The 13,952-nt window shown below is 35.7% G+C and overlaps 1 protein-coding gene across 5 annotated transcripts in view; it reads left to right on the forward strand.

Annotated features, from left to right (window-relative positions):
- Window positions 1-4,027: 4,027 nt before the first annotated feature.
- LOC116303613 (uncharacterized) overlaps window positions 4,028-13,952 on the forward strand; it is a 134,149-nt gene continuing 124,224 nt past the window's right edge. For all 5 annotated transcript variants that reach the window (XR_016121357.1, XM_089038183.1, XM_089038181.1 and 2 more), the window contains exon 1: window positions 4,028-4,126. Coding sequence is in view for 4 of the 5 variants with exons in the window: in XM_089038183.1 (XP_088894309.1) it covers window positions 4,045-4,126 (82 nt within the window). In the remaining variant the exon portion in view is untranslated. The remainder of the gene's footprint in view (window positions 4,127-13,952) is intronic.

The raw sequence follows: 13,952 nt of genomic DNA on the forward strand, positions 1-13,952 counted from the left end.
CTTTGCATTTACATGTTTTGCAAAAGAAAGCCTCACTTTTGTTAACTAGTATTTCAGAAAACTATAGCTAAATTCTTTCAAAGTAAACTAAAACTTCGCCTTTTGAGCGCCTCAAACACTACATGACTTTTGGCACGTACAGGAAGCCCTTGCAATGCAGTTCTCATTTGACATGCGCTGTCAACTTTACTTTTTTTTACTTCGCCTCTTTTTAATCTCATTGCCTTGCCATATAAGAGATAACTATCTTATTAACCTCGTTTGCTTGGTCCGTACCGTAAGTTATGGATCCTCGTTTTTTTCACTTTTTTATGGCCGGCGCGCTACGCGCTTGGGCCATAAGGCAGTGGAAAAAACTCGGTCCATAACTTACGGTGCGGACCTCGCACTCGGTTAATAAGAGTTATATATTAGATAGTGCAAGGCATTAGCTGTAGATACGGTCTGTGGGCCGATCACTCTCTTCCCTGATGCCTTCGTGCTAGAATATTACCCTGCGTAATCCGTGCATTACCGTTAGTTCTATCTAACGTGCATGCGACGCCTTAGCTTCTGTGGATGTCTCGGGTGTGTGGCAAAGTTAAGGTTACTGGATACCTTAAGGGGTATGTTGCGTTTAAGACGCTCTCTTCGCAACACTTTAAGCAAAACCACATTTAATAAAACTCATAGGTCATATGATAAAGAATTCGATGGAGCATTAACTATGGTATAAAAGATAAAAATTTCATATTAAATTCGATGTTGAGCTTTTGCGCATGTCTGGTTTTTCAAGACAGGTTTGAAACCACCTCCAACACGGACTAAGCAAGTATTAGGAAGGTAGCCACTAGACAGATTCATCAAACAGTGCTAATCATAGCAAGGGGTTGATCATTTACGGTCTAGGAGCCGACTAACTTCTCTCTTAGTCTTCTGCTGAACTTCTCGATTAGTCACTGGATAGCGGTGTCGGGGCCGAAATCTCCGGCGTAGCCGTAAATGCTTTCCGCTGCCATACTGCGCTTCAGCACTCGATGGCTGGAGGTATGGTCCTACTCAATAAATAAAGAAAATAATTGCATTAAACATATCTTTATTTAGAAAACAAAACAAAAAAATCACAACAGTCACACCTTAACATAAACATAGATAATGCATAATTACGGATCTCCCAAAAAGGTACAGGAAACCCAATTAATATAGATGAAACTTAATGGTGAAAATGAAATCGAAGGAAAAAAAACATGAATTCTTTTTTTTTTTTTGAAATTAAAGATGAAGACAATGTCCCGCATAGTGAAAACCATGCAGTGAAAAAATTAAATCGAAATGAATACATCGTTTTCTTCTCACGGCTCGACTTTGTTTTCAACCTTACTACTCTCCCACTTAAGAATAAGTACAGATAATTCAATAAGATAGAAAATGTAGTGAATTTCACTTTTTTAACTTTTTTTAATTTAAATTTTCTAAAATTGGACGAGCCTTTAGGCGGGTCCAATTTGAGAACTTCCAAAGCATCACGAGTATCTATAAATTTCCAATTAATTGTACGAGAAGATTGTGCATTTTTTTTGTTCATAATACTCTCAATTGAGCAACTTAATTGAAACTCTACAAAATACAAAATGGGATTTAATTGTATTCCTCTCGTCCAATCAGAATCGAGTAATTTCTTTGAATGTCTTATAAATAAAAATACAGTTGAACCTCTATGCAAACTTAATTTGCATATGTAAAGTGATTCCCTGGGGATTATGCAAATGAGATAACAAAAGGGACTCCACCTGGTCCTAGTGTCACTCTACTCGATGCAGCCGCTTGCTAAACATTGATTGCGCCCCACCCTCCCTCCCATGGGAAGACCGGGTTTGAATTGGATCCCACAAACATTTGCCCTGGCCTACTGTAGGCGTGTCCCAGTCCATCGCAATTCCCCATTCCTCATTACCATCTCATGAATAACAATACCCGGGGAAGAAAATTACACTATTTTACATCTAGAGAAGATCTAAAGAAATTATAGCGCATTCAACGTTGATTAAAAATGGAGGAATAATTGATTTGTCTTCTAGATCTAATCTGATTCGTTCAAGTGGATTGATATGAGGTTTGATAGAACAACGAATTATAAAATTGACAGATGCTTGAAGCCAAATTGTCATTCAATGAACATTCCTAGTGTTGATTAACAATCTCTCTTGCTACCAAAAAGTATTAAATAAATAAACAAACACATTTCTGAACCCTGATTAAAATGGCGGATTGTCCAAACATCCCACGAAAAAAAATGTCAAATATTAACAAATGAGGAAAATACAAAAGGGATTGCACAAGACTATACTGTAATACAACAGCATAGGAAGCGGATCTAGCATTAAAAGCGTTTTAATCAGCAGTTTAGCCTTGTTTTGGTCCATTTTCCTACCCTTATTGCGTTTTACTAATAATCAACAAGAACTCAAGAATCCCGAAGCAATCAATCGGCTGTTATGTGGTTTCACACTTGAAAACAACACAATTCCTCCCTGTACTGAAAATCGAGGCCAAAAATAATAGAAAATCCCTTTCCTCTTGACAACGCATATGAAAACATGACTCCAGTGCTATTCAATTTCCACTGACAATGGTTCAAATAGCATAACCGAGTTGAAGTACTGTAATTATACACCCTAGATCGCTTTGTGACAAATCAGAACAGTCGCGTCTTGTCCAAGCAAACAATGTCGTCGTATGTAAGGAAACAAACAATAAAGAGGATGTTTCAGCTTCTGTTCTTGGTTTCAGTTTTTCAATTCTGTAAAGGTACAACTTCTTAAAATGAAGAGTAAGATATTAGTTAAAACACCCCCAATCATCACTTTTATAGCTTCCTGATCCCTGTCCGACAAACAAACAGCAAGATGATATACATAGAATTGGTTGGCATGATACCAAGTCCGTGTTACCTTGCATTGTGCACGTTTTAGTCAATAGAAATACTTGAAAGTCGGTTAACACGCAAATTACACGGAAATTAAAAATCATGACGTACTAGTAAGACTGTTTTAAAGCGAAAATGACAGTAAGTATTAGATATAAATATGCTCTTCTATAGACTGTGTACTTTACATCGTTTGACCAGGTAACGAAACCTAGTTTTTTTCAATTTAAGAAATATAAAACAGTTTTCCTTTTAAATACTCTGATCTAGACACGCGAGATGCTGAAAATATGCATGAGAGAACTGCGACATGAAGAGGAGTGGTTTCCAATTTCTCAAGTGTTCTCTTAGCATCCCAAGTGTTTTTATCAGATCATCGAAAACAGAAAGCTCACTAGCTATTCCATATCTCTTGTATGAATTAGCAAGTGCATATCTGATTAATGAACGAATGAACCAAAAACACTGTCATAATTCATTTTCCATATAAAATTTCAAAGAGGAAGAATAACATGAGAGTTTTAGATTCTCTCACCTAAAATTCCATTTCCACCAATCAGGGCGCGAGTTAGAAGCTAGTTATTTAATAATAACTAATTTATGCAAACAAATGGGTTTGCCAATAACTTTTGAAGAGATAGATTCAGCTTAACGTATCGATTCAAACATGCTAGAACAAACTAATGGGCTTGCCACTAAGTTGCCAAGAGCTAAAATCAGATTAACGTATCGATTCTATTCCAAACATTTGTAGTTAGATAAGTGGAATATCGCGATAAGCTGTCTTTTTAGGCTCTGCGATGTCACCTCATAATACACCACTTGTTTTCACAATTTCTCTATTGTCATTACGTATCAGACCTTGTCTAACTATCTTTTAGGCTTCTGCGTTCAGACATGATTAATTATATGTAAGATTACGGATAAAATGCGTAGAATTTGAAAAAAATTACGTTTCGGCTATAACTAGTGATAGTATTCATCAGAATGAATGCAAATATTGTTTAAAAAAATTGGCAAGCAGTGCCACTTCCTTGTCAAAGCGGCATATTATATCTTGACCCCAGCGATATTCTATTTCTATTGACCATGGTTCAAACTACACAAATCAGAACGGGGCCACCTTGTTCGAGCAAACAATGTCGTCTCATGAGAGGAAACAAACAATGAAGTGGATGTTTCAGCTGCTTTTCCTGGTTTCAGTTTTTCACTTCTGTAAAGGTACGAATTCGTAAAATAAAGAGTAAGATATCATTTAGGTAAACCTCGAAGGAACACCGTCTTTTATAGCTTCCTAATGCCTTACAAATAAACAGCAAGATACCATACTTAGATTTCATTTGCATTATAACGAAGTCCGTGTTACCTTGTTTACTTTTTAGTCAATAGAAATACTTAAAAGCCGGTTAACACGGAAGATACACAGAAGTTAAAAATGACGTAGAGATAATTAATTAATTAATTGCGTCGAATGGAAAGATTCTCTCAACTAAATTTTATAGTTTTTAATACACATATCTTCATAGTTCATATATTAGAGGGCCACAGGTTTGTTAGCATATTGCTATTTAGTGCTACCCTCAGTAAATAAAGAGTTTATTATTATTATAATATTATTATAATGGCATTTCGACCAATCAGGGCGCGAGTTAAAAGCTAGTTATTTTATAATAACTAATTTATGCTAGAACAAACAAATGGGTTTGCCAATAAGTTTCGAAGAGCTAGATTCAGCCTAACGTATCGATTCAAACATTTGCAGTGAGATAAAATGGAATATCGTGATAAGCTGTCTTTTTAGGCTGTGCAGTGTCACCTCATAATGCACCAGTTCTTTTCACATTTGTCGAATGTCGATACGTATAAGATTTTATTAATATATATATTATTTTAATGAACTAGATGAACTGCCTCAAAAACCTTAAAATTATTATAAATTTAATAAGCGAACTTTAGCGAACTTTTTGTGCTGGGCCTATGGGCACAGTACATTTGTTTTTGGTGAGTTAGGTATGATCGGAATTTAGTGTTACGAATGCCATTGGTGGACCGCGTCATGATTGACATTGGTGAAACACGAGGTGAAAATGCACGTTGAGATCTGTAAGATCGGGACACGGAGGAGGTGTAAGAGGTTGAACACATGTGGTTTTCGTGGTAAGAGTGCCTTAATCCAACTTATTTTAAACTTAATTTGGTAGTATTCTAAGCAGATAATTAGAAACTGGAGCTAAATTAGAAACTTTAAGTGCGATTATTGTTTTTTGATACAAATCGAATTAGTTACGTAAACAAAAGATTGTAAATGGACAGGCCAGGAATTTCTACTGCGTCATTGATGTAAAATAGTACTCGCACGAGTTTTATATTATTTTATTAGCAAGAAAAATGATATTAGGTTTGATTAGCAAAACATATTTATTTCTAGTCGAATATTTTTATGACAAAAACGTATTTCATGCCGTAAGCTTGGATGGGGGCGGGCCAGGAATTTCTACTGCGTCATTGATCTAAAATTGTACTATTGGTATTTACTAAAACAAGGAACGACCTAAAACGACCTGAAACCATCTTGAAACCACCTGAAACCAGCCAAAACATTGAATCTCCATCGAGTTTGTCGTCCAGTTTGTGTATTTTATTGACTTTTATCGATCGATCGAGTGTTTGTTTTCCTTGGAAGGGATGTATTTCATGGTAGAATGTCATATAGTCGCTCATACGTATAGTCTCCCATAGAGGAATTCCACACTTATACCTCACTTTTCCCTTGCTATGATTACCTGTTCAATTCCTAGCTATGATAAACCGTCCCTACCTATGATCAACTGTTCCTAGCTATGATCAACTGTCACTAGCTATGTTCAACTATCCCTTAGCTATGATCAACTATCCCTAGCTATTTTCAACTATCTCTTGCTATTTTCAACTGCCCCTAGCTGTCATCAACTGTCCCTAGCTATTTTCAACTATCCCTAGCTGTCATCAACTGTCCCTAGCTATGATTACAATTTGAACATTTTTTACATACTTTAACGTGTAAATTTGTTAAACTTAACATAGGCCTATCTAGGGGGCTCAGGGGTGCCTGTGACCTTATTTTCAAAGCCAAAGATAAATCATCTGACCGTTGATGCAGTATGTGATATGATGTCATAGTGACAATTTGGTATGTTGTGAACCCCACGCCCCCCCCCCCCCCCCCCCCCCCCATCCATGACAAATCCTGGATAAGCCCCTGCTTAACGTAATTCAGCCATGTTGCCTGCAAGTTTTTAAGTTCATTAAACTATATAAGGGGAAGTTAATCTATATATAGGTACAGGAAACCATTAGTAGAGAATGGTGAAAATAGCTAGGGATAGTTGATCATAGCTAGTGACAGTTGATCATAGCTAGGAACAGTTGATCATAGGTAGGGACGGTTGATCATAGCTAGGAACAGGTAATCATAGCAAGGGAGAGGTAAGGTATAAGTGTGGAATACTTCTATGGGAGACTATACGTATGATAATAATAATAATAATAATAATAATAATTTAAAATTTCTATAGCGTTAGTATCCGCTAGTTCAATAACGCTTTACAGTTTTTTAAATAAGAACATCTAACTTTGGTGTTGATTTTTTTTTAAATTGTTATAATATTATAAACATCATGACAATGATTCAATTAAATACATAGAAAAAACGATTTGCAATATAATAAAAATTAACACTTTAATATCATTAAAAACATTTACATTTCATCAAATTCAATAAAAATCATTTATTAAAACTCAAGTAAAAATTTTAATATAAAATAATAAAAGTCAATTAGATTAATCATATGCCTTCTTGAAAAGCCAGGTCTTCAAATCTTTTTTGAAAGTAGAGATAGATATACTGGACCTGATTTTAACTGGCAAGGAATTCCACAATTCAGGAGCAGCAAAAGAAAAAGCTCTTTTTCGATAAAGATTGAGATTGTAAGATGGTTTACATAACAGGTTTAATGATGAAGATCTCAAAGAACGAATAGGGACATAGGATTTTATAAGGTCAGAAAGACAAGAAGGAGCACTGTTGTTTAAAGCTTTATATGTCAATAAAAGAATTTTGAATTCAATAAGTTGTTCCACTGGCAACCAGTGTAAATTAAAGAGAACGGGAGTAATGTGCTCATGCTTACGAGAGAAACTAACAAGTCTCGCTGCTGCATTTTGCACATGCTGTAGTTTATTTAGAGAAGTCTTCGGAAGACCACAAAGTAAAGAGTTACAAAAATTAAGTCTAGAAGAAATTAATGCATGCACAAGGGTTTCACATGCACTCAGACTAAGAAATTTACGGATTTTCCAGATATTATGGTGGTGAAAAAAGCAAGATCCACAGATAGCCGTAATATGAGCCTCAAGAGAGAGTCTTTCATCAAAAATAACACCAATATTACGAACAGAAGAGGATGGGTGAATATCAAAACCAGAAATGTTAAATAAGTCAATTGATGGACATGGACGATGAGTTGAAGGGAGTACCAGTATCTCAGTTTTATCACCATTCAACTTTAATTTATTCATAACCATCCATGTGTCAATATCCTTGGCACATGCCTCAAGTTGGAGTTTGGCAGCCTCTAATTCGTATGTTGATGATGTGGAAAATGAAACGTAGAGCTGTGTATCATCAGCATACAGATGATAGCTGATATCATAGCGTGAAATTATCTCGACGATAGGTGAAACATACAATAAAAATAAAATAGGTCCCAAAACCGATCCTTGAGGACTATGAGCGACTATATGACATTCTACCATGAAGTACATCCCTTTCAAGGAAAACAAACACTTGATCGATCGATAAAAGTCAATAAAATACACAAACTGGACGACAAACTCGATGGAGATTCAATGTTTTTGCTGGTTTCAGGTGGTTTCAAGATGGTTTCAGGTCGTTTTAGGTGGTTTCAGGTCGTTTTAGGTGGTTTCAGGTGGTTTCAGGCCGTTCCTTGTTTTAGTAACAGTACCCCCGCACGAGTTATATGTTATTGTATTAACTAAAGTAATGATTTTTGTTTTGGTTAGCTAAACGTATCTATTTCTAGTCGAATATTTTTATGAAAAAGGGATTTTCATGCCGAAACCTTCAACGAGTGGGTAGACGAGGAATTTACTGCGTCATAATTTACATAAAAGACGAGTTTTATATTAGTTTATTTATAGTTCCTTTCACGGTTTCCGACGCCATATTGTTTGGGGGGCAAATTTACTAAGAAGCGTAGGGAAAGAGATACGTTTTTCGTAATATTTCCATTCTGAGGTTACCCTACGAGTTTTATATTAGTTTATTTATAGTTCCTTTCACGGTTTCCGACGCCATATTGTTTGGGGGGCAAATTTACTAAGAAGCGTAGGGAAAGAGATACGTTTTTCGTAATATTTCCATTCTGAGGTTACCCTGCGAGCAAAGTCTCCTTTATCTTCCCCCGAGTGAGAGAAAGGAAAGATTCTTCTTTCCTTTCTCTCACTCGGGGGAAGGTAAAGGAGACTCTGCTCGCAGGGTATTCTGAGGTAAATTTTCGAGACCAAACTTTTTCTGTAGATGGAGAATCTTCTGTTCAATAATGTTTTGTGTGGTATTTTTGAGCCGATGGAGCCACAATAATACTGGTTCTCAGAGAGACGGAGCCTTGCTTTGGGGTTTGCGAACAAGACTCGTTTATGCTGGTTCAATTTGACCGTAAAAAAATATTCAAACCGAATCCACGGACTTTCTTCTGTCTTACAATGACTAAATCCCAAATAGCCTTCTACTCTATTCAAAGTATCCAATGTGCCCAGCACATTTGACACGTTTTCCCGTGTCAAAACTTGTTATGTATGCATGTGTATGTATATATGTATATATGTATATATGTATACATATATGTATGTATTTTATTTATTTATCAATTTGGTTGCTAAATATTATTGTTGATATTCCCTCATCCAAATTATAATTATATATATACATTGATTCACTTTCTTCTAAATTTTCTATGATTTTTTAAAATATTTTATCTGGCATCTTTACTGTCTGCTTTAATTTTTCTGTAATTTTAAATATTTGTAAGCTGTCTACCTAGGCTAGCCCGTAAAGGTTATTGTAAACAGCCTGCATCCTCAAACAAGTTAAAAGTCAATATATGCAAAATATTTGTAAGTTAAAAGGGACGTAAATAAAATCTTGTCTTGTCTTGTTTTGTCTAGCCCGAAAGCTCAGTTATTAAATTTATAATAATTTTAAGGTCGTTGAAGCAGTTCATGTATTATAATGATACCAACCTACAAAGAAACACTTAATTTGTATTAGATTTGGTTTGAAATGTTATTCTACTTTCTCTACCTCATGCAGATATTTTTTTTTGGAAAATTTGGCAAGCAGTGTGCTACTTCCTTGACAAACACGTACATAATAACATAAACCCGGTGCTATTCAATTTCCATTGGCCATGGTTCAAACTACTTGTAAATGAATTGAATTACGGTAATTGTACACCTTACCTCCCTTTGCGACAAAACATAACAAGGTTGTCTTGTTACTGGATTGCGTGCAGCAAAGCAGTATTAAAATGCGTCGCGTTTCTCAAGGTAATGTTCGCTTTCCGATCCCAAGGCGTTATTGTATATTTATGAAATTCGAGGAATTTGTTTCTAGTCGCGGCCGAGTGAAGACCACTTGCGATCGTATGAATTTGAATTTCTCTTGAAAGATAAGAGATTGCAACTCGTACGTATTGTTTTAGTCAGTTTACACAAATAAAACTTAAAAGAGTGAAGTCACTATACCCGTGCAATAGATGTTGACTATTAAACATTAATAGACCAATAATTCCATTGTTTTCTTTTGTGTTTATTTGACTATTACACGTTGACTAGTACGTTTTATTTCACGGGTAAATACCTTCACTCTCTGTTCCTCTTTCCGAGCAAGGCAAATATTGCAAATATGCTGATGAAAAATAAATAAATAAATTACACTATAATAAGCACTGCAGGTTTAAATTAAAAAAAATTCAAGTTCATGACGATAATTCATGAATTATCATATAAAATCTTAATTGAAGACATAAGAATGCGACCTTAAAGTTATTATTTAAAAAAAATTTAAAAATAAATTGAAGTTTCCTGGTATTATTCCCCGTACCTAGTGTTTGTTGGAGGAAAACTGTCTAAAAAATCCGAGGGAAACTCTAAAGGACAGGGATAAGACTTTGAGGTCGCATTCTTATGGAAAAGGAAAAGTAAGGGCTGTGGACAACACAGAGAGAAATAAATTACACGTTACCCACACAACCCTAAGCTCCCATTGGCTGAAAATGATTGATATGTCTACGAGCTGTTAAAATGTACAGTAAATTCAAAAAGCGTTGTCGTCGACCTGCTCAACCCTACGCGACTGGACCGAAAGGAATATGGGTAAAAATCACTGAAGCGGTTAAATATTCGTTCTGAATTAATTGTTCCCGCTAGTAATAACATAATAATGGCGAGAAACAATTCATCAAATACATGTCTTTGGGTTTAGGGAAAGAAAAACAAAGTAGTTATGATTCAGTTCACAATGTCGAAAATATGAAGGCATTAAAAAAAGTCTCCTTCGACACTTCCCGCTCGCCTACGAAGGTTCGTGCTGTAAACCAGGCATAACTAGTCAGATAAAATTATGGAGTCAACTCGGCTTCAATGATTGCTACCCAGAGTTCCTTTCGGTCCAGTCGCGTAGGCTTGAGCTGGTCGACGACAACATTTTTTGAATTGTACTTTTCCTCTCCCCTCGAAGATTTCTCTCGTGTAATGTTTTAATTCAAAATACGTAGGTTGATTTTGTTACTCGCCATGGCAAGCAAGAGAGGTCATAGATTGTTAACAGTCCCTGTTTCTCTCCATACTCAGTCAAGTCGAGTATTTTCCCTAACTTGGCCGCGCGCGGAGTGGAAGTGAGTGAACTGCTTGAGAGGCTGAAATCGACATAACTGCACTGAAGAACAATATCTTAGCAATATAAACTTCTTTCCAAAAAAACTAAGCTTGAAAAATAATGTAAAATTTACTGTAGTCCAAACGTTCATCCGCCATGTTAAACGGAAAAAGTGACAAGACATGGTCCCACATTGCTTTGCAATAGGAGTGCAAACACCTCCTGGCGTCTCTCTGTGTTTTTTTTCGGTTAGAAAATGCGCAGTAGTACCCTAACCTCGTGTTGAAATTTGATAGTAATAATGTATCTAAAGTTGGCGACCTTCAATTCCACGTGGTAATCTTTCTTCGCGGCGTTTTAAGTCGTTTTTACTTGTAGATTATCATTCCTGTTCACTGATTCAGAGAGATTAAATAATACTATTAACAAATATCGAAAGCAAAAGAACAAAACGAATACTAATGCCGAAGTTATCTTGAAGAAAAATTGGCCTGATGTACCATATCCATATAAATAAAATTACAATTTTTAATGAAAAATGAAAAGAAATACATATTACACCAAGTATTTGCCATATTTCTAACTTTTCCAGCCAGCATGACTAATTTAGACAAAATGAGTTTATATTTGAATGTAGTTGGTCGACTAGAAAATTTCGCTTCTAGATCTCGACTTTCTTTACTTAATTCCAACCTGAAAAAACCATTGAAAATGAAAATGGGAGCTAATCTGTTGCTCAAGGACTTTCCAAAGCATTTGCAATAGGTAGATAGGAATAAGTCTATGGCAGATTAAAAGTGGAAAAAAATAAAAAGAATTTCAAAAACAGAGAGCTATAAAATTTAGGTCACCCATCCAAGTACTAATGACACTCAAACGTGCTTGACTCAGAGTCGTGGAAGCTTAAGTTCTTTCCACTGGGCCATGATTTCTGGAAATTAAGGGCTTTCATGGGCAAAAGATCCCATTATCAGATTGAAAAAAAAAAATTTGCACGATGATAAAACACCATACGAGGAGTAAAATAAGCAAATAAAAAATGGAGGTCCCCTACTTTGTTTAGCCGTCAGAATACGTGGACGTTCACTCTTTTTACGGTAAAAACGCGCGAACCACGTAAACATGGAAGGCTGTCAAGAATAAGTTATTTTTTATTGAAAAATAAATTGGTCTTCCTCATTTTTCTCAGAAGGTTAGAAAATAACAAAAATAACTAGTTGACTTTTAAAATTTGTGTTAAAAATCAGAAATATAAAATGTTATTGTGCTATAAGTGTGGACTTGAAGCCTTCGCGTTAGATGAAATTATATTTCAGTTAATACACAAAAATATGTAATTTCGATTTGATCCCATCGTCAAATTTTTCTATTTTTCCTCTAAAGTTAGGTATTGCTGAGTACTTTCAAAAAAAACAAAAAAAAAAAAAAAACAACACGAAATAAAAGGGAGGGGGGGTGCCCGACTTCGTTGAAGAGCTATAAGACGTTTTTATGAGATTTTGCTTATCAAAACATTGGAATGACGTCATTACGATGAGCGCGCGCTCACTAAATTCATGCGTAGAAAGGATGCGCGCGAACAATGCACATGAACGTCCTTAACACAACAATAGCCATGATAGCCATGATAAGAATGCACCAAATAGAATAGAATAGAATATATTCCACTTCAAATCAATGTGCCAGTGCGTGACTGCATTGTATATGGTAAACAGTTAACACTTGTTGACGTGTGCAGAATGCAAAACATGCTTTTAATACGATTGCTTAACGGAAAAATCAAGTTTATATAGATATATAGATATATAGATATATAGATATATAGATATATAGATATATAGATATATAGATATATAGATATATAGATATATAGATATATAGATATATAGATATATAGATATATGTTTAAAAAACGAGTAGGAGTGTTTTATCAGGTATAAAAGCACTCGGCTACGCCTCGTGCTTTTATACCTGATAAAACACGATCTACGAGTTTTTTGAACTGCTTAAAACACTCATGAACAATTTATAAGATTTTGGTTCAACTGGAGCCACCATACACGTCACGAACATGGATTTTTATACTTCGATAGAGATTTGACGTCATGGGCATGCGCAACCAGATTCAATAGAAGCTCCCACACGTTGGATATTGCGTGCCAAGGCAAAGACAGGCACGTTAGTCAAAGATCATTAGGGTTGACTATGACCTTGATGAAGCTCTATGTCTTCATCTAAACTTGGATGCATACTTCATCCCTGATGAAGTCATCCTCATAGTATTCGAGTGGTCTTTATATAAAATCACTTGAATACTAATGAAGAGGACTTTATCGGGTATAAAGGTTCATGCACGTGACGTGTATGGTGGCTCCAATTGGACCATGAGCTCATGAATTATTAATGAGTGTTTTAAGTACTGTTTAATAAACGAGCAGGAGTGTTTTATCGGGTATAAAACACGAGGCGTAGCCGAGTGGTTTTAGACCCGATAAACCACGATCTGCGAGTTTATTAAACGGCTTAGAAAACTTATGATGTTTGTTCTCATATTGTACCGAATTCTTTACGAATTGAACCAAGTTGGATAGAGAAAATCCAAGTTAAAGTTTATGCAAATGAAGACGAATCTTTATCCGATTTAAAATCACCTTCATGGTCATGATTTCTATTGTGTTTTCTTCATGAATGATTAATGAGTTTTCTAAAGATATATAGATATTTATGCTGTTTGTTCGTCTATAAGAATCACAAACGTTGCATTGGACTAGCTATGTTTGATGAGGACACAGCGCAGTAATGAGACGCCAATGTTGGCAAACTTTTGGCCACGAGTGTGGCCGTTTATTAACATAACTAATACAACTGTATTTTGGGATTTTCCCAACATGGTAAGTCCACTACTTACAATGCAATGTTCTCATCAAAGGTGAGGGTCAAACCGCCACAACTGGCGGAAGGATCTACCAGAAAGAATATTATTCGGGAGGACGATGGGGTGGTTGAGGGAAAATTCGCTCAACACTGATGTTGCGTGGGCGATCAGGAAGGCTCGGGTATTTGCATATCTTATATTAGGTCCCTCGCCGATTGTACCGGAAGTCTCACAGG

The sequence above is a fragment of the Actinia tenebrosa genome, unplaced genomic scaffold (genome assembly GCF_029948245.1).
Source record: "Actinia tenebrosa isolate PJP-AT-01 unplaced genomic scaffold, QUT_ActTen_1.0 PGA_scaffold5__44_contigs__length_20552954, whole genome shotgun sequence".
Classification (NCBI taxonomy): Eukaryota; Metazoa; Cnidaria; class Anthozoa; order Actiniaria; family Actiniidae; genus Actinia; species Actinia tenebrosa.